Genomic DNA, 26,313 nt, shown 5'->3' on the forward strand with positions numbered 1-26,313 from the left:
CACTCCAGAAATCATGTACTGTCCTTGCTTCTGACTCAGCCTGTGAGGGTGAGATCCACTGAAAGCAGGCAAAATCTGGATAACCGTGAGGCGTTGAACCCAATGAAATACTACATTCCTACAAGAAAATATCTTTGAGGAAACTATTTCTTCCTGTTTGCTAGCTGGGGCTTCCTTTGGTTTCTGTTTTATCACAATGCGCATAAAGAGCAGACCATGTCTTGCAAGAGTCATAAAAGCTCCTGCGCAGTTTGGGAGCTAATTCCTCTAGGCACTGCTCCTCTTTTGGAAACCTACCAACAGCCATGGTGAAACTATTTTATAGGTATAAAATATTTGCCATTATGGATCTTCATGTACTTTGTGATAGCGAATTTCAAATGCTCAAGGAGGAAGGAAGAGTAAGTTCTGAACATGAAGCATCCTTTCTGGGACTCTTTTTCTTTTTTTGACAATGGGATTTAATGTAAAACTTATATTGCTAGCAGAAGTGAAAATTTCTGAACTACATCTCTGACTTAAAAAGAAAACCCTTTTTCTGAGTAATATTAACCACCTCAAAAAGACAGCTTCAAGTCAGTTCATATACTACAAATTAACATTCAGTTGTGTCCAGTTCTTTAATGTTAGGATCATCCTAGATGTTCTTCATCTATACTTCCAATACAGCTGGGCATGGCTTTGTCAGGAGCTGGAGGAGCTAGTCTTGGCCTCAGCAGTTTGAATCTTGTCAGTTCAAAGACATGTAAGAGAATGAGCATCTGGATTATAGTTTTATCTGCCAATGGATCAGCATAATATCCTTCTTTGGTCCTAATGGTCCTGGAGAGGCACTATAAGCGCCTCTCTAGCTTCCTGGAAACCAAATATCTCATTTGCTCACTCAGACACCTAAATTTATAGCTCAGTGTTTAGAGTGATCACACATGGTGTGATAGAGTTCATAAACTAGGAATTATTAGGCCCTCATCCACCTATGCAATGTTTTCCTTCTGTAAATCATCACGCTGAGAATATAATTCTTCAGTGAAGTAACCTGATATTAGCAGTTGTTCCTGTATATTAGGAATAGTTCTTATTGTATTTAACTTCCTATTTAACTCATTAACTCTGCTTATTAACAGATCATGAGCGCATGCAATGGAGAAGGTTGACCACAGAGAGGTGAAAGGGAGTCTGCACTGCAGGGCTGTCATGTAGTGAAAGATAATATAGAATTTTTACTATCTCTGTTTTAAGTCATCTGCGCTGCTTTTTTCCTTATATGCACAAAGAAGAGCTGGAGCTCTGCCAAAGGAATACTATTTCACCATAATAATAATATTTCTGCTTGCACTATAGCAATACCAAAGAAGAAGGTAATGGCTCTAGCAATAAAACAGGAACATACAATGAAAAGAAGAACCCCCGCTCTGTAAACCTTTGCAACAAAGCTATAATAACAATTCTTGTTAAATCCAAAGCTATACAATAATAAAAAGGCACTTACCACCATCCTGGTGTGAGAAAGTCTGTGAAGGGAAAAAGAAGATATTTGATTAAACCTATTCTATTTGGGGTATAATTTGCATGAAATTTTGATTTTTAAGCTAGGCTTGCTTTTATGGTGCTTTGCAATTTTTAAATAGAAAACTGGGGATGTAGCTTCCCAGGTTCAGCTACCACTGGGGGCTGAGGGAGAGGGACATAGCGTAACTAAAAGGAGAACATTGCTGTTTGTTGCAGGCTGTAATAGCCAGAAGTGGCAAATACCACTATCTGTGTGCTAATGGGAGCAGGGAAGTTTGATATGCCTTTTTAGGGTCTTGCTGACATCTTTTGGTGTGGCCAAAAGCTCATACTGTTTCCCTGCAGATAAGTTAAGAATTCACTAAAGGCCACTTCAAAAAAAGCCGGAGTGGAAGGGAAAATCCAAATAACCCAACCAAAACACATCTCATGCCTCCTAGTCTTTCCTATGAGGTATCTGTGTTTTCTTTCTTTCCTAGTCTTCTATATATCTTCTTCTTCTGTGTATCTTCTATGTATCTTTCCTAGTCTTGTTCTTCCTGGCCTGAGCCATGTGCCCTACACCTGCCCTCATTCTTCCCATAACTGCATGAATTATACCTGCTTCTTTCAAACAGTGGTAGGAGTCTACCTTGGTTTCAATCTGTGCCCAAGTGTCTTTTTATTTTTATTTTTACATACCTTTTGCAAGTTGTCGAAGGATTTCTCAGTCTCCTTTAGTTTCTCCAAAATGATTTGTTCTTTGGCAGATATTTGGGATTCCTCACTTTCTAATTTCTGTATTTCTTGTTCCAGCCTGTGGAAGACATACAGACATGCACATACACACGAAGATAAAACATGTAAAAATTATTTCAATGAGCCATAGTTTCCTGGGCATTAATTAGCATTTCAAATATCATCAGGGACAGCTTTCACTCTTGTTATTAACAACTGCATTCCTAATGCATGCAGGGCACATGCTTATTTGTATACTATTTGTAAAACAGACAAACTGTTTTAAATAAAACCAGTAATTCTCTTATTATCCACTTCTGCAAAAGCAGGTCCAGATTAACTAAAAGTATGCCTTAACATTGCTTCATCCCAGTTCCCATAACATCTTTCAGATATGCTGTTTGATTTTATAAATCACAATATGGGATATAACCATAAATATGTGGTAATAATTAGAGGGATAGGTGTCTTCTAATGTTTCTGTGTTCCAGACAATAAAACCGGAAACAGTTGGCAGTCAACCAGTTGTGTTAGGTGTTTCTCTTGAACCAGTATGTTGCCAGCTCCTCACAATCATTCTTTGGGTTATCCATCCCTGCTTTCTATGTTACTGCAGGATACAGGGAACCCCAGAGGCTTCAGGTAACAAAATACACAGGCTGCTCAGTAAATAAACATATTTTCCTATGCAGCAAGCTTGCAGCATTTTCATTTCTCTAGTTGAGACCTAATATCACTTGCTCCTTAAGATGTGTTGATTGTGATTCGGGATACACTTTAATCAGGGTTAGATTCTCCATTACTTTAACTCAAACCTCCTTTTGCTGACATGACTTATGCAGGTGCAGGAATATTCTCTCTTTATATTTATGTATACCATCATCTTTATTTTCTCACTTTAAGAAAAAAAACCACCCCAAAATCAAGAAACCCAACTGTTATATGAACTAGGATGAACTCTTTTGAACAAGGATAGTTACTTAAAACTCCCATTGTCCACAAAGTTATAGCTGCTCACAGCTTGTTGGACCATATTTCTTCAAATGTAACAGATTAGCATCACCCAGTACTTTCCTTACCCATGGCTGCTTGCTACTGCCTTTCTGCTACCACTTTTCAAGTGAAGGATCCTGAAGATCAGGATCAGTCTAAAGTAACATGTCTTGGCTCTTTCCCAGCCCTAACTCAGCACAGGACTTCATTAATACTTGTTCTATCACAATGCAAAGGGCAAGGAGAAGGTGACAGTGAGCAGGTAGGGAGTAGGGAGGCAGGGATTGCTCCTTTCAGAGACTTGACAGCTTGACTTACTTGTGAAATCCATGTATCTAAATATAGATGCAGGAGTCTAACTTAAGGAACCCACCTGGGAAGTTTTTCCCCGCTAAGTGTGCACGGGTGAAGGATGTGTGGCTCTTGCTAATAAATCTTTTCATTAGAGGGAGGCAAAAGTGTCACAGCCTCAAGTTATTGCAGATGGAAAAAGGCATATTTTGCTCTCCTGAAGTATGTGAATACTTAACAGTAACAAATCCTTGGTGGCTGTAGAACTGCCATTTTCCTCTGTTAAAGGCAACCCCCTCATTTCCAACTTAAAATGGCTTAATTGCTGTGAATTTAGAATCACACAGTTGGAAAGTACTGCTCCAAGCCATGATTTTTTTTGATGTTTTCTCAGAACTAATAGAAAAACTTCAAAAATGCAGAATATTTCGGGACAATATATCTTGTTCTGCATAAATGGAACAACTTAATACAGGATGAATTTCCTCTCTGATGTTGTTATTCAGGGAGAAAACTTACAAAGAATGCTGTTTCTTCTTGACTTTTCTTCACAGGATTTTTTCCTCTTTTTTTTTTTTTAATACCTAGTGAAGTGAAAAATCGCTTGTCACTGCAGTCAGCCATTGCCATGCTCGTACTACATGAATTTAGAAGTCAACAGGAAGGTGTTTTTTTTTTCCTTCCCTATGCTTAGGAACAATTAGTAGATACACATGCATTTATGTCTGGTTGATAAGGATATCTGAAGTATTCTACTGTGCATTCTGGTGAAATTACATTGTGGAGCTGGGTGAGTTGGGGTTTACTAATATGTGTCTTTTCTTCCCAAGTGAATCACTAAGCAGCATTTTCAGGGTACATATTCTGTAGCCTGGTACATTTTGCTCTCAATGTGATCATGGAAAGACTGGAAAATGGGAATTCATAGAACTTAGTGACATCAAAACACAGGGGAAAAAAGAATTCCCTTTTTTTTTTTGAAATTAATTGGACATTAGTTATTTTTGTCATTTCAAAAACTGAGTATAGGTGGTGTGAGGCAACTAATTTGATGTGAGTAAGGTAATAAGCAAGTAGACTCCTTGTAATCTGGGGTAATCAAAAGTGCACATTTTTTTTGTGAACCAGCTCAAAACCGTAGGTTTGCCATTAACTTTTGGGTCTTCCAGAGAAAGTCTGCTTCTAATGCACGCATATATACACCCGCACATACACACCTTGCAACCGATCTGATTTATACTTTCTTACTTTCTGGCTACTTGCTCTGTTGCTTTAACTTCTTATGTCTCTTTCGTACTCCCTTCCTGATTCACTTCCTCCGTTTCTGTTTCCTTTGTGCCAGCCTACCCCCACCATCAAAACAAGCTGGGCAGATGGAACATTAGATGACACTATTTCAACAAGACATCTTGGTGGTTTTTTTGTCCCCTGCCCCCCAACCCAACCCAAGTCGCTTCTTCAGTGCCTTTTAGAAGCGGTATTAACAACAACTAACTAATGAGGAAAGGGATGGAGACAGAGTTGCCAGGATATAAAGACATGGGTGAAGTTGGTAGGAATAAGGATTTTCCACGTGACACTGCGTAACAATGCATACATACTCATCCCATAGGTGTAAATTTCCCTTTTTTCCACTGCAATCAGTGCAGGCAGACTGAGAGTCTCCTAGGCCTTGTATAGAATGGGTCTGAATTTCTAATCATGGCAGGAAAAATACTATCTTTCAGACAGAATGTACCTGTTACATAGCACAGGGGTCATATACCAATCATTAATATCAGCAGGAAGTTACTTCATACCTTTTAGGTCCATTTTGTGTCACTTTTGTCTGTATTCTTTAGGCTTAAATGTTGAGGTAATTCTGCTGAGGCACTGAGGAATCAGAAATACTCGAGGGCACAGTTTCCATGTGAGCTATTGTATACATTCTTCAGTAAAACACCTGGCACCACAGACCTCGCTGGAAAATTGAGTCCTAGAGTCTTCACCACTTCCTTTGGACTGCCTTTTTACATAGGGACCAGCAGTATAACAATTAAAATCATAATGCAAGCTGAAGATTGTTTTGCATGCTTTATTTTTTTAGTGAGCTTCATATTATCAGAACTGCTAAATGATAAGATCTGCATTTTTTTTTTTTTAACAAGATACAACAGAGGCATGCAAATTTGGTTTGAATAAAAGAAGTTCACTAATATCACATCTGTTTTGAGTGCCATACTACATGATTTAAACAGTAATAAATTCATTAAGAGTGCACATGTACATGTACATACATATATGAAGTGCCTACATTTCTTCCCATGTAAACCTGTTAAATATTGCATAATATCTTTTTCTCCTAGCACAGTTTAAAAAGGATGTGCCTTAATTGTCATTTGACACTTGGCAAGGAAGCCTTATAATTCATTGGTTCCTGCCTTCTTAGCAGATTTCAGGCTGGTTTGAAAGACAGCCACAACAAGAGAGCCAGTTAAATAAACACCTACACTATCTGGAGTGCTGTAGGGAAAAAAAAAAGAATGAAAACAGAGATCCAGATGAGGCAGAAGTGGTGTAAAGCAGACCACTAGTATTGCTGCTTATTAGCCCAAGCTGTTATCTGATCACTGGGATTTGCTAAATTGTTTATATAAGGAGAAAAAGCGGGTCAGGGAGTCTGGAGCTGCTTTGGCACAGGCATGTTTTTTTCAGTGGATGCATACAGAAGCGTATTTCCTCAAATGTCACAGGAACAAAGAAGGGAGATTTCACCACTCTGAAAGCCGAGCCTGCCTTGCTGATAGTCTGCCTGTCCTGCAGCTTTCTTTAACGGACGGCTGCCATAAGCACCTGATTTTTAAGGCATAAGATTTTTAGGGGAGCTGGGAAGAGCTGCCCATAAACGCCAGGTAACCCTCATGTTTGTGCTAATAGTTCTGTCCTACTATGAAGGAGAAGAAAGCATGGACAGCAGAAGGGATGCTGTCTTTTGGACAGCATTTTGCTGTCAGTAGGGGCACCCTGATCCCTTGGTTATTGAGATTACAGGCTTGTAGGATAATTCAGGACGGAAGTGACCTTGGGAGGTCTCTAGCCCAACCTGCTGCTCAAAACAGGCTCAACCATGAGATTAAATCAGGATGCTCATGGCTTCTTCCAGCTGGGGTTTGGAATTCTGCCACGATGGGCGAAGGGGAAAGGTGGGGGAAGTTACGGAATACTTAATGTTACTCACAAGATTTCTCTTTTACAATCTGTAGCTACCAGACACCAGGTCCTGCAAAACTCAGACCAGAACAGTTCAATAATACAGGGGAAGGGTATGCACCAGCTTGCTAAAGGAAGCCTGGTCTGTATATTTGGTGGGATTTTGACATAACCAGGTTACCACACGAGTATAGGCAAAGTGGGCAGAGCAGTTTCTGAGAGGACTGGGGGTGGAAGCAGCAAATGAACCCTTCTGCAGAGATGTTGGGATCAAGAACCAAAGGAGCTGTCAGACATCACAGAAGGCTTCAGTTTAGGTGATGGAAAGTGGAGATTAAGAAGGGACATCTAAGAGGTGAAGAGGCATAAGGACTGGTTTGATAATTTGGTATGTGTACATGTGCAGTTATGCTGAGCATTCAGTATCCAAGAAACATTACATTTGGATATAGGGCTCTGTTTTGTGCTCCAGACTGAACTTGTTGAATGAACTTTCTCTAGGTGAATGATTTCCTCTGTTTCTATGCTAAGACATTGAAACCCGAAGACCTGGGCTGTCACTTTCCTCCCTGCTGAAAGGCAGAGGTTGTTCTGGCATGAAGCGCCTTTACCTTGACCCTGAGAGGCACCTCAGGCAGGATCCTGCAGGACACTCACACAGCGGGTACAGAGTAACACGGCTTTGCAAAAGGAGTGTACAAATCACAGAATCACAGAATCACAGAATCCCAAGGGTTGGAAGGGACCTCAAAAGATCATCTAGTCCAACCCCCCTGCAAGAGCAGGGTAACCTACAGTACATCACACAGGAACTTGTCCAGGCGGGCCTTGAATATCTCCAGTGTAGGAGACTCCACAACCCCCCTGGGCAACCTGTTCCAGTAAATATAAGTATGCCTGGAGAAAACAGCCTCCTCTATCAAGATAATTAACTGTGACAGACATGATTTCTAGAGATACCTACGTCTGGCTCATAAATGTTTTGTTTTTCAGGGTGGGATGGTTCCAGCATTATAAACAGAGGGAACAGCTGAGAGTTTATGGACCAGTTTCTTTAGCTTGTACTAGCTCTGCATGCTAGGTTGCACCTGAGAAATACTCATGTCATTTCTGCAGTGAAGACAGAAGTGTAAGAGAAGTTATATCTGCAGCATACACACTGACATGTCAGTGGGAAAAGAACATTCATCAGCTCTAATAGGGAAAATATACAAGTATTCAGAACTCACGAGAAAAACAGGAAAGGCCTAATCAGAGTAAACACTTGAAGGGAAAAGGTGACGGATGCATAGATAAGGTGAGGGACAGCTCAGCTGTAAACTAATTACTTTGCTATTACTTGACTGACAGCCTAAACCAACCTGATATAAAAGGCACAAAGAAGACATGGGCCTGAATATCAGTAATTGGTGCCAGGTCTCAGAGCTAAACATCCTGAGGTGTTACATATAGTATTAAATTGGTAGATTCACAAGCACACAACTATAACAATTCCCTCTGATACTTACTAAACAGATATTTGAACCCCAAGTTTAGGAATGATTGGGCTTGCCTGTAGGGGTGAAATGGATCTCTGCAAAATCTCTTGTGTCTATCTCAAGGATCTTGCCCTCACGAAGCTTTTGACCACACGGCAAAAAAAGAAACTGAGACATAACTTGCAGGGTCCACTCTCCTGTGAGCAGAGCAATGTGCCTTTTCCTGCAGTGCAAAACAGCACTGGCAAAAATGCCCTAACCCATGGGCCTCTCATTCCCATTTCCTTGTCACTATAAAGTTTTTGGGGCAGGAGGGTACCTGTTAATTCATTGAGGTTCAGAATAACCTTGGAAAATGAACTTGCAAGGGAAAATGGTAAGGTTTCCCCAGCCAGATGTGTAAGTCAAGTCTTGCATTTAGGCTCTTCAAACTAGCACAGCTGACAAAGATATGAGGAACTGTACCCTAAACTCTAGCCCAGCACCTCAGCCCTTGACACACTTTCTAAACTTGTATCAGCTGCCAAGCACCAGCAACAAGGCTGTAAACCAACATGCCTAAGAAACTGGACCTGAACCCCATGCACCACAACCGTGAACTTCATCTGCTGTAGGGAAGGCAGAAATCACTGACTAATACTTGGTTTAGTTTCTGCATTGGCTTAGTTTGCTTAGCAAACACTGGCAGTTGTGCCAAAGCCAGGTAGACCATTTGTGGATGTCTCTATAGACACACAGCCAGTGCTGGTGGCAAAAAACTTGCTTGATTTCAGGTCTGTTGCAGGATCTGAAGTAGGATTCCAGAGCTAAGTAATTCAGTGCCTTAGCTTAGTCTTTTTGAAGAGCTCATCCTTTTGAATGGCTTACCCTCAGAGGAAGGCTGGCAGTGTGCATCTTGTGATTTCCAAAGGCTGTTGTTTACAGAGTGCAGCTGATAATCAAGAGCAGCAAACTTAATTAGCATCTTTGAAAAGACAAAACCTCTGTGACTTGAAAGACTGGGAATGCATAACACAAATCAATGCTTGGAAATGAGATTCAGGCACAATGCTGAATGTGTTGCTCTGGTAATCTAGATGAATATTGTGGATACACAGAAAGGGAAACCATTCCTTTCACCAAGCAAAAGTTACTTCCCAGGACCAGCTGATGAACTTGGGAAGAGGGAAAAAATCCATAATCACCTTTGTTGTTTGAAGGAAATGTGCATAGAAAGAGTTATTTTGCATCTGCCTGGTTTAGGACCAAGCTAATCCCTGCTAGGTTAGACAAAACCTTTCTAGGTTAGACAAATCACAGAATTTTCTGAGCTAAACACTATGAGATGTAAAACCTAAGAATCATTACCCTTAGTTAGTAAAATATTGCCTGCTCCAGGTGTGGAAGGCTTAGTGTCAATGTAACACAAATGCTTTCACCTGGAATTGCAAAAAATTAAGTGATTGAATCCCTTTCCTTCCCAAAGCAATATTGTGTATTAATTTTAGTCAGTGGTTCGCCTGATGCAGCGTTAAATATCCCAAGCATCGGGATCATCAGCACTCTCAGGTGTGACTCTTCCTCCAATTGGAACTTCTTTTTCATTACCTGCTTTTTCTCTATTTAAGAAGGATGTTACCTCATTCTTATCATAGGATTTCAACATGTAACTTCTTGCCCCCACTGTATTTACAGCCCCCACTTGTTGTGGACTTTTACAAGTGTGAGCCGTCCAATACCAAGTTCTTCCAGTCTTCTTCAAAGTGGGAGATACCTCCAGCCTGGGTGAAATTGTAACCTTAAAAACTTACCATCACCTCAGGAGAGGACAGATCACTGACTGGAAATCAATGAACCGCTATGCCTTGGATGCTTGCCCTTACAGCGGAGGAGCACGTGGCTTGACACTCCTTTGGGAAATGGAGGGGGAAAAAAGGAAAAAAAAAAGGCCTGGTCTGAGCCCAGTCCCCTGGCCAGTGACCAAAGAAGTGAAGGAGTGAAGAGTCTTCTTTTCTCCCTGTCTGCTCATACCAGCATGTTTGGATCTGAAATCTCCCATTTCTGCTCCTGACCAGGCTCTAGGCAGAACCTTGCAGATCTTACCAAGTCCCTTTATTTATTTCTGTGACCAGCCAAGGAAAGGCCCTGGTAGCCTAACCTTCTCTGGCAAAGTTAGTCTTTGAATCATGCAGCTCCTGGAGCATTCCTATTAAAACAAATGGCACAAATGTCCCGGTTTCATGGTGCAGCCCTGTCAGATGAAAGTATATACAAAAGCTCCTCCTGGTGAAGCTGGGTTTTGTCTCTCCTCTTCACCATTGCTATACTTTGTTCCCCCTCCCAGCCCGGAGAGATGGCAAGCCTCCTACCTCTGGACCCTCTTGGTCCAGTGTTCAAAACATTAAAATAAAGTAAGTGAGGTGAGACCCACAACTGGTATAAAAACTGTGTCTGGACAGATGAGGAGTCGCAACAGATGGTGTATGGGACTTACATTGGAAGTACAGGGATACATTCCCTGTGGTTCATTGGTTGGTACCTACTGGAGTGTCAGGAGAAAGACAGGGACAATTAAATAGCCATTTGAGAGAGGACACATGTGCTGTACTTCACAATAGAAGGTGAAGGTGCAAAGACTCATAGAAGACACTGAACCCTGCAGGAATTTGCCTGCTTTCCCACGGTTTTGAGTAAACTTGTCAGGAAGCACCAGGAGCTGTCCCTGGGATGCTTGAGAACACACAAGAATACACGGGACAAACACGTCCATGTGGCTTGCTGTCTTGAAATCTCCTCCCTCTCCTACACTGTGCTTTGCTCCTGCCACTGAGTTGTACTTCACGGGACTGCCTGGGCACTTTGAGCAGGAAGAGTAAGCTCTAGACAGGGCACAATGATTGTGGTGGGACCTGATGTCAGAGTGTGTGTGCTGCAAGAAATGTTCCAAGCAAAGAAGGGTCGCATGTGCAGTTCCCCCAGCACAAAGGCACCCCCCCCCCCAGCAGCAGGCACCCAGAGACTAGAAAAGCAATATAGGTGTAGCCAGCCCTGTGGAAGTTTGCTGGCACAATGCACCTAGGCACATGAAAATTCATCTAGGTTTAACAACAGATGCCAGCAGTTCAGCTGTACAGTGGATTGTGTTATTTGTATCTTGGAAGAGGTCCAAGAAATAGAGGGAGAGCAGTCAGAGAATGACTGTTGAGTGCTTGTTCTTGCATGGTGCGGCAGCGCTTACTACTGTGTTACGCAGTGTTAGTAGAGATGTCCGATCAAAATGAACGTGTGACCTTATACAGCACCCATAACTCAAGCTGTCAAGGAAGGAGGATGTTTTTATGCAATTCAGATATGTACCAGTATCCTGGAGATACACATTCAGTTACCTAGCAGCATTTACACGGAGGCAGGAAGCCTGGAAAAGGGTGTGAGTTTTATTTCCACCTCATTTTAACGAAGGGAAGTAAAAAAAAAAAAACCAAAACAATCACTAGAAGTATTTGCCCTGAATAGATTTCAGCCTCCCATGTACAGTCTTGGGATAATCAGGGACTTTTTGTCCCTGATTTACAATTTCAGATGAGAAATGAGCTGCTAAGGGTCATGGGGAGCTCACATCACAGCATAAGCCAGGCAAAGCTGCCAGGTGGAAAAGAACCTGGGGTTGCTGACCAATGGCTGCTGAACATGAGCCAGCTTGTGCCTGGGCAGCCAAGAAGGCCAGCAGCATCCTGGCCTGTATCAGCAATAGTGTGGCCAGCAGGGCCAGGGCACTGATCATCCCCCTGTACTGGGCACTTGCGAGGCTGCACCTTGAACCCTGTGTTCAGCTCTGGGCCCTTCACTAGAGGAGAGACATTGAGCTGCTGGAGCAGGTCCAGAGAAGTTCAACAAAGCTGGTAAAGGGTCTGGAGTGCAAGTCTTACACTTGCCTCTTGTGTGAGGGAAGTGTAGAAAAGGAGGCTAAGGGGAGACCTCTAGTGAATGGCGGATTGGTCTCTTTTTCTGAAGTAAAAAATGGGAAGACAAGAGGAAATGGCCCCAAGCTGCACCAGGGGAAGTTTAAGCTGGATATTGGGAAAAAATTCTTCACTGAATTGTTCTAGTCAAGGACCGGAACAGGCTGCCCAGGGAAGCGGTGGAGTCACCATCCCTGGAAGTATTTAAAAGATGTGGAGATGTGGCACTTACAGATATGGTTTAGTGGTGGACTTGGCAGTGTTAGGTTGGACTCAATGATCTTAAAGGCTTTTTAATTGAAATGATTTTATAATTCTACAACACCAAATTCGTACTCCTCAAGCTGCAGAATGGCCACAAGGATACCGCAGAAGCCAGCTGCTGCAATGTAGGCTCTGTAACTTCCAGGTTAAATGGCTATCCACAGCAAACTTCAGACGCACACCAGCTGTTCATTGTCTATTCTTACTGAAAATTATATCTGCTTCTGGAGTGGCCACAGCAGAAATTCAATAAACTTCCGCAAGCTTGAAGTACAATCAGTGCTGCATTGAAAAGCAAAACACATGGGAGGCTGGGATTAAAGGTAACGCTATTAGCTAAGGCAGGAGAGGGTGCATTGTCTTCTACCTGGACCTCAGTTCACTGCAGCTTTTTCCTCAACCTCTGCCGTGGCCTCCTGCCTTTGGACAGTGAGACTGAAGGAGGTGCTCCCTGTGCTCCTGCATGCTCTTTCCAGGGAGGTGATAAGGGTCTTGCACAGAGAGACCTGCAGAAAGAAATGCCCCTGTCCCTCTCAGTCACCCATGGGCAGCTGCAGCGAAGGGCAGGGGCAGAGGGGACAGCACAAGAGGAGTACCTGGCAGAGCTCCAGGGCATAAGGATGTCAGCTCTGGTGGTGACCCAAAGTAACATCTGGGGACTTGGCGATGCTTGTCTTAGCAGTGGAATGCTTTCGTGCCTGAAGTGCCCACAGAACAAGCTCGGGCAGCAAGCAAACTGTTATTTTTGTGGAGCACAAGAGGCAAGAGCAGACGCTGGGTGGTGCCTTAGAAGCATGACAGGCTTTCCCACCTTGCCCTGAATTCAGATTTGCCTTCTGGAGCTATGCAGCTCCTTCACACATATAGTACCTTATGTAGCTATAATTCCCTAAGAAATGTCACTGATGTGGTGCATTACACAGCCCCTCCACAGGGATGCTCAGAAAAGCTGTTTTGACAGTGCTATACAAATACCAGCAAAGATACAGATGTCCAAACTTTCTGAAGAAAAAGAAAGTCTGTCAGAAAGTCTGCCATTTTATAGAGCTAGCAACTGCCCTAACAAGGACTTTCTCAATAGCCAGTCTGCACAGAGCAGTCAAAAGCCTGTGCTGCTGGTTTTCCCTTCTGAATTCTTTTCGGAACTGCATTTTTCCTCTCTTGCTCAGCTTGTACTGGCAACTCTTTCCACTCATTTTGGGCCAAAGATTGTTGGGTGCTGGTGTGTTTTTTTGTTGTTTTTTTTTTTTCTTTCTAGTCTCAAGGCTATAAATATTTTTGGTATAAATATTATTCTTCCTCTGATGTGCCTATTACTTAGATTGCCTGGAATGGTTGCTAATACAATCTAGCAGTGGTTACATCAGTATTTTCTTGTTTCTCTGCAGTGCCACATGGCTCTTAGCAAACTTGAGATCTTTGTGAAGATAAATAGTACAGCTGTGAAAAAAAATAAGTAACAGACAATTCTAGATTTCTGGCTGTGTTGTTAAGGCGCCGAAGTTCTTTATGGTGCACATGAAGATGCGCACTGAAGTTTCGCTCTGGAACTCACTGCAAGTGTTCTATGTCTTCTGAAGGAGTTGTTTGAAATGATGCACTGTGCTGCACAGTAATACCTCTGGTCTTACTGTTCACACAAGGCGTTTAGCTAAACACCAGCACCAAAAAGCACAGTATTATTGGCCTACTGTAATGCCAATGAAGTCAATGAGAAGATTAAGGGAAGTTTAAGGAAAGTACATGCTAGTTGTTGATATATATGTTAGTTATATTACAGTCCAAGCACAACCAGGAATACTTGAGAGCACACCTGAAAATGCTCTGATTTGCAGATTTTCCCTAACATATATATGTATATATGTAATATACATATATGTGCACACTGAATGAAAGACAAGCTTTTTCCTGGTATAGGCTGCCTTCCCCTATCCTCCTCTATAATATTTCTTGTCTTATTGAATTCCTGCACATGTTATTTCCACACCAAGCTCCATTTGACTCTTCTTCCTCTGCTGAGGTAGAGCAAAGTCAATGGCACCTTGTTCCCTACCACTGACAAACCAGAATTTCAGTCCTTGCAGGTTTCCCATTTGGGTTTCCCCCGTGTATTTGGGTTTCCCCCGTGTTTTCCAGTTACTGTCCCTGTCTCCATCGTATGTGACATGATAAAGCACATGTAAGTGACTCCTTATGGACATCTGGTCGTCACAGAAAAGGCTCTTCAGTTACTTGTTAGCAAAGGAGTTTTGACAAAAATAGCAATCATTTGCTAGAGTTGTATGTTTTATCTCTGCTGTAGCCTCCAGCAAAACACTTTTCCTCCATTACCCAGTCTTGATCCAATAAATTTTGCCAATCAATTTTACAGTCCATTGATAACACCAGACAATGCTTATTTCTAGTATATCTGTTAGCTGGTATTATTAATTATAGATACTCATTGTACATGTGAGGTTTCTATAGTTTCAGTTTGACTTAACTCAGATTTGCTGTTAATGACTGCATAGACTTTGTGATTGGCTTCTGGTACAAATAAGGTTTTATTTATTTGTTTTCCATAGTGGTGGTTTAAAATGTGCTGTTTCAAGGAACGTAGTACTTAAATGCCTACTTGTAGGCATAAGAAGTAAAAGCTGCTCATCATTCATCACTCTGACCTAGGGTACTCCATGTGATTGATTGATTATAGTCTGAGAATAATAATAAAAATGAGAATGGGCCCCAGAGAATTCAGGCTGTTACACTGAAAATTTGAAACCCCACACAAAATATTATAATTGGTGTGATGGCACCTGTCTTGCATCCTGCTGTCATGTGGCTGTTAGAGCGCAACTACCTTATTACCATGGAAAGGTGCTACTTACACTGATCCCACCTGCTTCCCTCACATATTTGTTAATGAAATTTTCATTTCTTTCGTGCTGTGCTTTACTCATGACTGCTTGAACTTCTAAGTGCCCTTAGAAGCCCTTGACAAAGGAGTTAGATGGGTATGTGCAGCTGACACTTGGTGTGCCTGAAGCACTGAGCTCTATTAGGTCCCTTTAAAAGTTCCCGATATTATGTGTCCCTCACAAACACTCAAATGCATTCCCCTGCACTGCTTGCCAAGAGCAACTTGGACAGCAGGGACAGAAAAAGAGCAGCGGGGCAGGAAGGGGAAACTCCCAGTAGGAGCTGTTACTTGTTTTGTTTGTTTCTTGATGCAAACAGTTTCTTGGATTTGAGCTTTGTAAATCTGTCCTCTGCTGTCATTAACTTACAGGAACTCACAGTCCATTTTTCCAGGGTGAAGGCTGACATGAGGCAAGGAATGCATCCTGTAGGAATGGGCAGACTTGCCACCAGGAACAGCAAGGGATGCACCAAGCTGCTGCTGCCCTGTGCAGAATGACAGCAACGTCCTAATCCTGCTTTGTCCACCTGATCTACCTTACAGCTTTTATGTTGTGTTCATTTATGTATTTGCTCTTGGCAGCAAGCATCCCTATGCCCCAGAAAGCACTGGAACAAACATGGCTTCACTGGGGAGAGGTTTTGCCCTGGTGGGGTAACTCCAAGGTTATCTGAAGTGCTCCTGCCGAGGCAAATCAAGCCAATCAGGAAGCCCCCAGAAACGCGGGCTGTGTTCTATTTGTTGTTTCCACCCTTAAACATTTCCTGCTATTGTTCTTGTAATTTTCTCTGAGCGTCCACCGGGTTGGTGGGTGGTGCTGCTACCACTGGCAGGGGTTTCTGGGAGGCCTCTGGTCCTCTTGGGCACACGAAGAGCTCTGTGTTGTTCCTTTCACAGATTCCCACTATAAATTTCCAGCACACAAGTGCAGGGAAGGTGTGGCTGTGGTGGTAACTACATCCCAGTGAGCAAGGCAAAGTGCCTGTTCCCACTGGGCACACTCAGCCTGGCAAGAATGAAATCATGCCGTAAAATGATGAATGAATTTTAGCTGAAGAAATTGCTTAACATGCCAGGAGAAGCAGAGAGTGGATAAATGGAAGCAGCAAGCCCACAGCATCCTGGGATTCACTGAAACCTGTAGAAAGCTGAGGAAATACTGACTGTACTCTAGAGACTGACTGTTCTAGTTTTATCTTTGCCTGGTTTTCTCTTGTGGGAAGTACAGGAGGTCACCTACAATGGTATAAATCCATCATACTGCCAGAGAACCAGAGGAATTATATCTATCCAGGTCTCCCAGGAACAATGTCCATATCTCATTTTTTCATGGTTACGTTTTTCTTTCATCAGATGCATCTCATGCATTTTTTCCTGCACAGGGTAGGACTGACAAGAGCTGATTGCTGCACTCCTCATGCTTCACTCTCAACTGGAAATCCCAGAAAAGCAATTCCTAGACCCCCACCACTTGCTCAGGTAACCATGAGCACATCTTTGGTTTTCATCTACAGTGTAAGAGAACTTCCTGTGCTGTGTAGAAATCGTGAGATCAAATCTATGCTTGGGCAGCACCTGTAGTTCTGCAGATTGATCCCTGGAAGTGTAGCATCATTTCTGAGCTGTACTGGTGAACAGAGCCAGAGAGCTGTGTGAATGAAGAAATGAGTGGGAAAAATTGCTTCAACATTGTTCAGGGCTTGATTTTCCAGCCCTTTGCTCCACATTACCTAACGTAAGCCACACCTGAGTCACTGCTGTCTGATCTCTCATGGTGCCGGAGTGCGAATAAAAAAAAAAGGAGAGTGAGTTTAATAACATGCCCTCCTTTTCATGTTCTGTGATGGATCCTAAGTCCCTCTTCCTGCCTCATGGAAAGTTGGAAGGAGACACAGTTTTAATTGTGGGAAGCTGAAAAGTTTGTTTTGAATTTTCACTGCATGTCTGTGGTAGGAGTCAGCTGATGACTTCCTGCCTCTGTGGGTCTTGGGAGAGTGAAATTCTAGACTCCTGGACTTCTCAAGGGCCATACAGCTTCCAAGTCAGAATAAAGCAGATATCTGGGCTGACTTGGATCAGGACAGCAAAAACTAGTCAGGAGAGCACCTACAGCCCAGGATGAATTAGAAAAGGGAGTAATTTCCTTTCTAAGAGAACCTTTAAAAGCACGCCAGGGTCTACATTTTGATGGTTGGCCTGAAGCTGGCCATAGGGCATAGAAGAGAGGTGGCATGGACTGCATTTCTAAAAGTAAATATCATAAAGCAGAAAGTCAAAGCCGTCTAGAGGTATGCTAACCCCTACTTGCTAATAAATTACTTTCTGCTCAGTTCATTATTCTTTCTGTAGCAAGCTGAGGAAAGCCAAGTGTAGCCTGGTGGGTTCCTGGCTACGATCCTGGGCAGGGCTGGCTGGTTGTGAGGAGCTGGTTTGCCTTCTGTGGGTTCAGCGGATCCCATGACTATGCAAATGTCCTCCCCGGGGTCTTCTTGCCTCTGTGAACAATCTCCATGCCCATACCGGTGGTATTGATGGCTGGGGTAGCAAGGGAGCTGGTCCATATCACATCTATAGAAATTCCTGATATGGGACTAGATAAAAGAGACTGGAGTTTTGCAGGACTTTCCTGAAGTCTAAAATGTTTGTTTTGGGTTTTGACTCTCACAGCGATCTTAATACTCAAGAAAACCTGGAACCTCAGGTGAGTCCTGGCAAACCATGAACACTTCTGGTTTTACCTGTATGATTGACCCTCTCATTTTCTTTCTGTGCCCGCTATGTTTTTTATGTTGGTATTTGAACAAAATAAGTGAAGTAAGTTCTGGTAAAAATGGGCAATAATAAATGTGAGACCATTCTGAAAATTTGCTTGGGTTTATAGCACCAACAGAACATTTTCATTTGCTTTGTCTAGAATTTGACAACAACATGAGACCACGGGTTAAGAATTCACAGATGACCATAATGAGAAGGTTATGTTCCATTTTCCAGTTTACTTAATGCAGTTAAACGTATAGATGTTCAGCACTACACATAAAGAATTAGTTCAGATGAGAAGTTAAGAAAGTGTTTTTAGTTAACAAAAGATGCAATTATCCCTTTAAGGATTTACAAAAGGCCTTTAAAGTGATAAGAGTGCTTTTTAAAATGGGATGTAGGTACTTCTGAAAGTTAATCTCCTGTGATTTCCATGCCACTTGGTGTATAGTCATGAGCACTTTTCCAGCTTTATTGTTTAAAGGATTTTCACCTATGGGTGTTTAGTGTTTTGAAGTGATAGAGCAGTAGATAATAGAGCTTTACTAAAAGCCTCCAGTTTAACTGAGAGATATAAACAGGCATCAAATGGTTGGTGTGCACACAGTTCCAGTGGATTGATTAGATGATACATTTAGATTTAAGCACTTGACCTGGGGCTAAAGGGTAACCACATTAATCTGCTGAAGACAGCTCAAAAGTAGGAATGTTTTTCCAGTGCTTTGGAATGTACAGACTAAAAATGAAATTAAACTAGAGAGGACTTATTTGAAATAAGGCATAGGAACTGAGAGCAGCATTGATACCATTGGAGCTGAAAAGGTGTTCGCTGCATTACTACTACCACCAGATGAGGGCTGTTGGAAGTGCAGGCTGTCGAGGTGACTGGCCAAAGGGCTGGCAGGTTAGTCAGTAAGAACCAGATGGACACCACCAACTGTCTAAATGCTTTCTCCCTCATTTGTAATTGGCATCAGCTGTGGCTGAGATCCCTGGCTCTGCCTGCGGTTCTCAGCTCTGCTATTGGCAGCCCCCTTGGTGTACACCCTGCAGCCAGCATGCAAGCTCCTGTCAGTGTGACATTCCCTGAAGGAGCTGTGGGCATGCCCATCTCTAACAAAATTTGCCTCATTAGCAGTGTGAAACACCCACGGCACCATTTCTTTACACTCTCCTTTTCTTTTTTCATTTTATTATTTTGTCTCCTCATGTTCACATCAGATGGTGTGATCGGTCACAAAGAGGCATTTTGCTGATGTTGGAAAATGACTGCTGTTTGCCGCCTTATACAACGTTAACACTGGTTAGCAGGTACAGTCTAAAGATGCATTTTTTTTTTTTTTGCCTAAACCAACTATGCCTGTAAGGCTTCCTGGCTTTTTCCCAATGATCCAAACCCAAACTGAGTGCTCTTGTGACCTTCTGGCTATGGGGCTGCTCTGGTCAGTGTTTGTTGTCCCACTGCGTGCCTCCTACTATGTGTTTGGGACTTGCAGCATCAAGGTCGGAAAGTCCTCTTGCATAAAGTCCTTCTGCTTTCTTCACTGGCATGTCCTCTTTGGGAAGTACCAAAGCCTTGAAGCCAACAAGTCCTTGAAAAACTCAATTTCTGTGAAAAAAAAAGAACCTGGGAATAACCTTGTGCTGAGCTACAAAGACTTAATGTGTATTCATCTGTAGAAGGAAATAAACCACAATTTGGATGGGGAAATGTGAGTTGCCTGATTCAGGCTACTTTTGCATGGCTTGAAGTTTGAACCTGAAGAGGGTAGGAACATCTACTTGCCTTGGAAAGGCTGGTCATGCAACACTTGTCGATGTGAAGGCTCAGCCCAGCAGTTGCTGTCCCACACAGATCTCAGTGGGTGCTCTGATGTTACACTTGATGGCTCCTGCCTGGCCCTGTGGAACAGCTCTGACCATCACATTTTTACAGCACTATTTCTGCCCACAGCTGGTTCAAGCTGTTATTGAGGCAGAAAGTAGGAACTATTTCCAAAGGTACCAGGCAAATTGCCTCATCATTGCTTTCTTGGAGTCACAGTCAGTTGGGAAAAAAAAGCCAGAGGTTTGCTGCTGCTTTTGAACAGGTTAGTACAATTGCAAACTTGAAGAGGACCAACACTCGGTAAAAAAAGACACAAGACAAAGGAGAAGAGTGTTTTTCTCCCACAGCACACCAGTGAGAGCTAGGGAGAGCCATGTTCACTTTATCATGTCCATGCACACGATGTAGGTAATTGTGGATGGATTATTTTCATCAAGAAACACAAGTCCAGCTGTTGTAGCTTGTCCAGCTAACCTGTCAACCGAAAGCCAGCAGATGGCTTGGTGTCCCTTTCTTGACCGTGGTTACTCAATCTTCTGAGAAGGTGGCTGAAGCTGTCCTTTACCGCACATTTGCAGAGAGCTGTGGCTCGTTACCATGTCTCAGTTGGAACATGGTAAGGTGACGCACCCTGGTATCTTGACCATGAGTTGGCCTTTCTTCCCTCCTGTTTCAAACTCTGACCCCTGGAATCAGTATTACAGTAAGCACTTGCTTGACAGGAGTGCTTACAAAGACTGTGGCCAGGGCAGGCAAGAAAATACCACAGATAGATCCAACTTTTTCATAAAGAGTGATGGATATCTAGTACAACTTGCACATCCCATGGCTATTTTCTCTTTTGTCGTTTTCCCTTAGCCTGCCCTCATGCATTTCTCCTTTGCTGAGCCTTGTTTCTTTCCATAACAGATTGTGTGGAGTCCCATATCACAGTGTAGGAAATGCTTGTTTAGCAGAGTTTTTTTCCTAATAAAAATAACACCCTCAGACACATATGCTAAATATACCTCCGCAGGCCTAGGCAGAGCTGCAGAATGGTCCCAGATGCTAAACCTGACTTGCGCTCCTGCACCAGTCTGTGCAAAGAGAGTGTTATCATGGAGGTCACATACTAGCTTCTCTTTCTGCTTCCCATTCCCACTGTGTGCCATGTGGCTTGCTTTGGTAATCAGAAAGGATTGCTCTGCAGACAGACGAATGCTGCCCAGGGGACAGAAACCGGTCTACCGCACGGTGAAGAGCCAAGGAGGAGGTACAGGTCCAGATTTTTAAAAATCGGAAAAGAATAATGATAAAAAGCCTCCGACTATTCCTCGAGGATTTTACAGGCGGGATTTCTGGAGGAAGCTTCTCTGCAGTGTACGGGGCCATCTAGCGAGCTCGGCCATTATAACAGTTCCGAGTTCCACTGGTCCCCCAGGGCATCACACACTACCTGCCAGCACTCACACACACACTTCAACAGCATTTTCCACCGCAAGGTGAACGGAGGAAAACCGCTGCAGGAGAAGAGAGGATGACAGCAGAAAGGGCATGGCTGATGGCAGGGAGCTTGGCGTGCTGGTTGCTGTGGCAAGTCAGAAATCCAGCTACACCGGCAGCGGGAGGACGGCGCACAAGTTTCCACTGCGCTATGTCCTCAGCTGCTGAGCTGGTAATGACAGGGGGAACTGCTCAGCCACAGGGCAGCACAGCAACTGGGGAGTAATAAAACCTCACGAGGAGCAATGAGACGTTGGCTCCTCAGTATTAGGTGGTGGTTTCCTCTGACAAACCCCTGGTGACGGGGAAGGGAATGGGAAAGTGATGTGTTAATAACTTCAAGATCTCAGAGAGCTGATGCTTGTATTTTGCATGATGATAGACTGATAGTTGTAGAAAGGAAACTGCTGCAATGCAAAGCATTGTACCCTAAAGTTCTGCCACCATGTTTTACATCTGAGCAGGCTGGACTGATTGCCTCACGGATGAACATGCACCAGCTGCACTGCACTGCACTCTCCTGCATCTTCTGTGAGGCTGCCAGATTACGAGATACGATAAATATCTAGGGACTTTGGTAGATCATTGTGGCTGCTTAAAGAGCCCTTGAACTTAACTGGACCTATGGCCAGCTCTGAAACTCTCAGCCTGCATCATGCTGTTCTAGTATAAACTATGCTTGTTCAGACAGGGGTACAATGATGGAGAGTGTGAGCACAGCACAGTATTTGGGCATTTCATGTGCCAGCACCTGACTCCGGCCTCCCCAGTGACACTTTCTACTTTCAGCACAGGCACAAGTGTTTTTAAGCAAGTTGTCCTGTTGCATTAGAGGTATCTCAGAAAACTGAAAGGGAAATGTTGGGATCATCATCTGGTGAACATCAGTTGAATCTCATTGAATGCTGGGAGTTGGGTAAGCACATGGTCCACTAGTTTATCTATCTTCAGCAGAACAAACGAACTTCTTCATCTTTTGGACACTTATTTGACATGCTTGGACCTGCCTCAAGGGTGAATTCTTCATGTACACCAGCCTGTCTCTGGAACAGCGGTAAACCTGGAGCCTGGTAACTAATAACAACAAAATGTTCCACATTCTCCTGAACTGCCTTTGAAGTCCTGATGTGCAAATGTTAGGATACTGTATTATCTTTCAGAGTAGCATTATTAGTCCCAGTGAATATGAGTATTTGTAAGTATTTGTATTTTAAGTATGTGTTTGTGTGTGTCTACATAGGTTATGGACAGAAGAAACAAAGTATAATTAGCTTTGTAGCCCTGCAGCCCAATAAATGCAGTATTGCCGTTGCTAGTGACAGGTCCCAAGCTTTGTAATAGCTTTGCAAGGCCCTTAGGACTTGTTAGGGTCTGTCTATAGCTCCATTTGTCTTACTTTTGAGCATGTTTATATAATCATACAGTGCAGCTACTGTTTTTCGGTTAGCAGTAGGAAGAAGTTGCTTCTGTAGAAATACTTATGACGCCACTGTAGTGATTCAGTGCAAAAGAAGATGGGCTTGAAGCCACAGCTGAATCCTGGAAAGAGGGAAACAGGAACACAGGAGGATATGGCGGGATATGGTGGGCTGGCCCTGGAGACCCCATGGCTATAAGCAAATCTGCAGTGGTTAGACAAAGGCATACAGACCTAGAGCTTCACAAAACTGCTTCAGGAACAACACACAGAACAAGGGACAATATCAAAAGGATCATGGCCAGCAGGCCAAGAGAGGTGATTCTTCCCCTCTAATCTGCTCTCACGAGACCCTGCCCGGAAAAGGGCCACAGAAATGATCAGAGAGACGGAGCAGCTCTCTGATGTGGAAAGGCTGAGACAGTACATGAATTGCATCGAGTGGAGTCGAAACTGAGGAGAAAGTAATCATTAAAGTCTACATCACGTTCCTCTTGACAAAGGAAAGAAAAATTCACCATCAGCCCTGAATTTTTTATTTGCCCTGATGAAGATCTTGAGATTCTGGTAATTTGGCATATCTTTTATCTCTTTCTAGGACTGATCCAAAAAGGCTGTGGAAGACTGACTGTAAGAGCAGAAAAAGAGGCAGGCGCCAGGAAGGCGTATCAGTTGTAACTATTATTTGGGAAACTTTTTATGTAATACTGCTCCTTTTTCCCCTCCTATAATACTTTGACTGAAACTAAAAATAATTTTATTGATAGATTGGTAGGATTTTGATTACCTGAACAACAAATTCTTGGTTTTACATTAAAAGTATGCTTATTTTTCATCATAAGAGGTTTTGGAGTACAAATTCATCACATTGTAGGTGGGAGATGGAGATGTATCTGTTTCCCGTCCCAGTGCCTTAAGCACCAGACTGTCTTTACTGGGTATTTCGGTGATCAGATGTGCTTTGGGGAGAATCTCCAGAAGAGTCTTTTTTCAAGGGCTAATTTCTCCACAGCTAATTTAAGGACAAAAATAATTTTCTAGGCCTCAAATTTGTATGTGTTTTAAAAAACAATCCCAAATGCTGTAATGATGCAACAGCACGTGTGAGTTTAATAAATGACAGCACACATTATTTCACCGTGCTTGAGAAAGACCAGGCACCACTGAAATGCCAGTTTTGGATCAAGGTTGGGTTGCTAGATGCAGGTTGCTAAAAGATTAGGTAATAGAAACTAGGTGATAAATAAATAGATGCAGGACAGTGCCAGTGGGTAGAGGGGGAGTAAACTGGTAGGTGTTGCACAAAAATAGGATTTTTTTCAGGAGAAAGGTAAAACAGAGCTTTTATTAGTTTTTTATTATTTTTTGATATTCAAGTATCACCTACTACAAGCTCGGGAGTGTTGCGTCCAGACTAGAAGGAAGTGCAGCAGGAGGGCTAGGAGACCTCCTTGGATGGATAAGGAGCTGCTGAGGAAACTTAGAGGGAAAAAAGAGGCTTATAAAAGTTGGAAGCAAGGACAGGTGGCCGGGGATGAATACAGGGATGTTGTCTGGGAAGCTAGGGACCAGGTTAGGAAAGCTAAGGGCCAGTTAGAATTAAACTTAGCTAGCGATATGAAAGGTAACAGGAAAGGATTCTAAAGGTACACTGCAAATAAAAGACAGACTAGGGACAACATGGGCCCTCTCTAGAAACTATCATGAGAACTGGCTACCCTGGATCTGGAGAAGGCTGAGGTTCTTAATGACTTCTTTGCCTCAGTCTTCACTGGCAAATGCTCTGACCACACCACCCAAGTTTTGGAAGGCAGATGCAGGGACTGTGAGAATAAAGACTTTGGGCCCACTGTAGAAGAGGATCTGGCTCGAGACCATCTTAAAAACCTGAATTTGCACAAGTCCACGGGACCTGATGAAATCCATCCACAGGTCCTGAAGGAGCTGGCGAATGAAGTTGCTAAGCCACTGGCCATCATATTTGAAAAATCATGGCAGTCAGGTGAAGTTCCCAATGACTGGAAAAAGGGAAATATAACCCCCATTTTCAAGAAGGGGAAAATGGATGACCCAGGGAACTAGAGACCAGTCAGTCCTGCCTCTGTGTCTGGCACATTGGAGCAGATTCTCCTGGAAGGCATGCTAAGGTACATGAAAAACAACAAGGTGCTTGGTGACAGCCAGCATGGCTTCACTAAGGGGAAATCCTGCCTGACCAATTTTATGGTGGCCTTCTATGATGGGGCTACAGAACTGACGGACAGGGGTAGAGCAGCTGATGTCATCTACCTGAACCTGTGCAAAGCGTTTGACACTGTCCCACACCACATCCTTGTCTCTAAATTGGAGAAATATCAATTTGATAGCTGGACTACTCGGTGAATAAAGAACTGGCTGGATGGCCGCACACAAAGAGTTGTGATCAATGGCTCAGTGTCCGGCTGAAGACCAGTAACGAGTGGTGTCCCTCAGGGATCGGTGTTGGGACCGGTTTTGTTCAACATCTTCATCACTGATATGGACAGTGGGGTTGAGCGCGCCCTCAGCAAGCTTGCCGATGACACCAAGCTGTGTGGCTCAGTTGATACCTTGGAGGGAAGGAATGCCATCCAGAGGGACCTTGACATGCTTGTGACATGGGCTGATACCAACCTTATGAAGTTCAACCATGACAAGTGCAAGGTCCTACACCTGGGTTGGAGCAATCCCAGGCACAGGTACAGGTTGGGCAGAGAAAAGATTCAGAGCTGTCCTGTGGAGAAGGACTTGGGGGTGCTGGTTGATGAGAAAATGAACATGAGCCGGCTTCAGTGTGCGCTCACAGCCCAGAAAGCCAACTGTATCCTGGGCTGCATCAAAAGGAGCGTGACCAGCAGGTCATAGGAGGTGATCCTGCCCCTCTATTCTGCTCTCCTGACACCCCACTTGGAGTATTGTGTGCAGTTCTGGTGTCCTCAACATAAAAAGGACATGGAACTGTTGGAACAAGTCCAGAGGAGGGCCACGAGTATGATCAGGGGACTGGAGCACCTCCCATATGAAGATAGGCTGAGGAAGTTGGGGCTGTTCAGCCTGGAGAAGAGAAGGCTGCGTGGAGACCTAATAGGAGCCTTCCAGTATCTGAAGGGGGCCTATAGTGATGCTGGGGAGGGACTCTTCATCAGGGCCTGTAGTGATGGTACAAGGGGTAACGGGTTAAAACTTAAACAGGGGAAGTTTAGACTGGATATAAGGAGGAAGTTCTTTAAGGGTGATGAGGTGTTGGAATGGGTTGCCCAAGGAAGTTGTGAATGCTCTGTCCCTGGTGGTGCTCAAGGCCAGGTTGGATAGAGCCTTGCGTGACATGGTTTAGTGTGAGGTGTCCCTGCCCATGGCAGGGAGGTTGGAACTAGATGATCTTAAGGTCCTCTCCAAACCTAATGATTCTATGATTCTGTGATTCTATGATTTCACTTCACTCAAAAACACTCATTTGCTCTTTTTATAGATTAAGTACTGTTTAAGTAACGCTTACCTGCATTTTTATTTCTCAAGTCACCACAATTTTGTAA

General features: G+C 43.3%; 1 protein-coding gene across 1 annotated transcript in view; it reads right to left on the reverse strand.

The window, feature by feature from the left end:
• PALM2AKAP2 (PALM2 and AKAP2 fusion) overlaps positions 1-26,313 on the reverse strand; it is a 267,010-nt gene that overhangs the window by 155,756 nt on the left and 84,941 nt on the right. Inside the window, exons 4-5 of the mRNA XM_065664052.1 lie at positions 2,191-2,305; positions 1,490-1,511 (exon numbers count right to left, since the gene is read on the reverse strand). Of these exons, the coding sequence (XP_065520124.1) occupies positions 1,490-1,511; positions 2,191-2,305 (137 nt within the window). The remainder of the gene's footprint in view (positions 1-1,489; positions 1,512-2,190; positions 2,306-26,313) is intronic.

Source organism: Lathamus discolor, chromosome Z, assembly GCF_037157495.1.
Source record: "Lathamus discolor isolate bLatDis1 chromosome Z, bLatDis1.hap1, whole genome shotgun sequence".
NCBI lineage: Eukaryota > Metazoa > Chordata > Aves > Psittaciformes > Psittacidae > Lathamus > Lathamus discolor.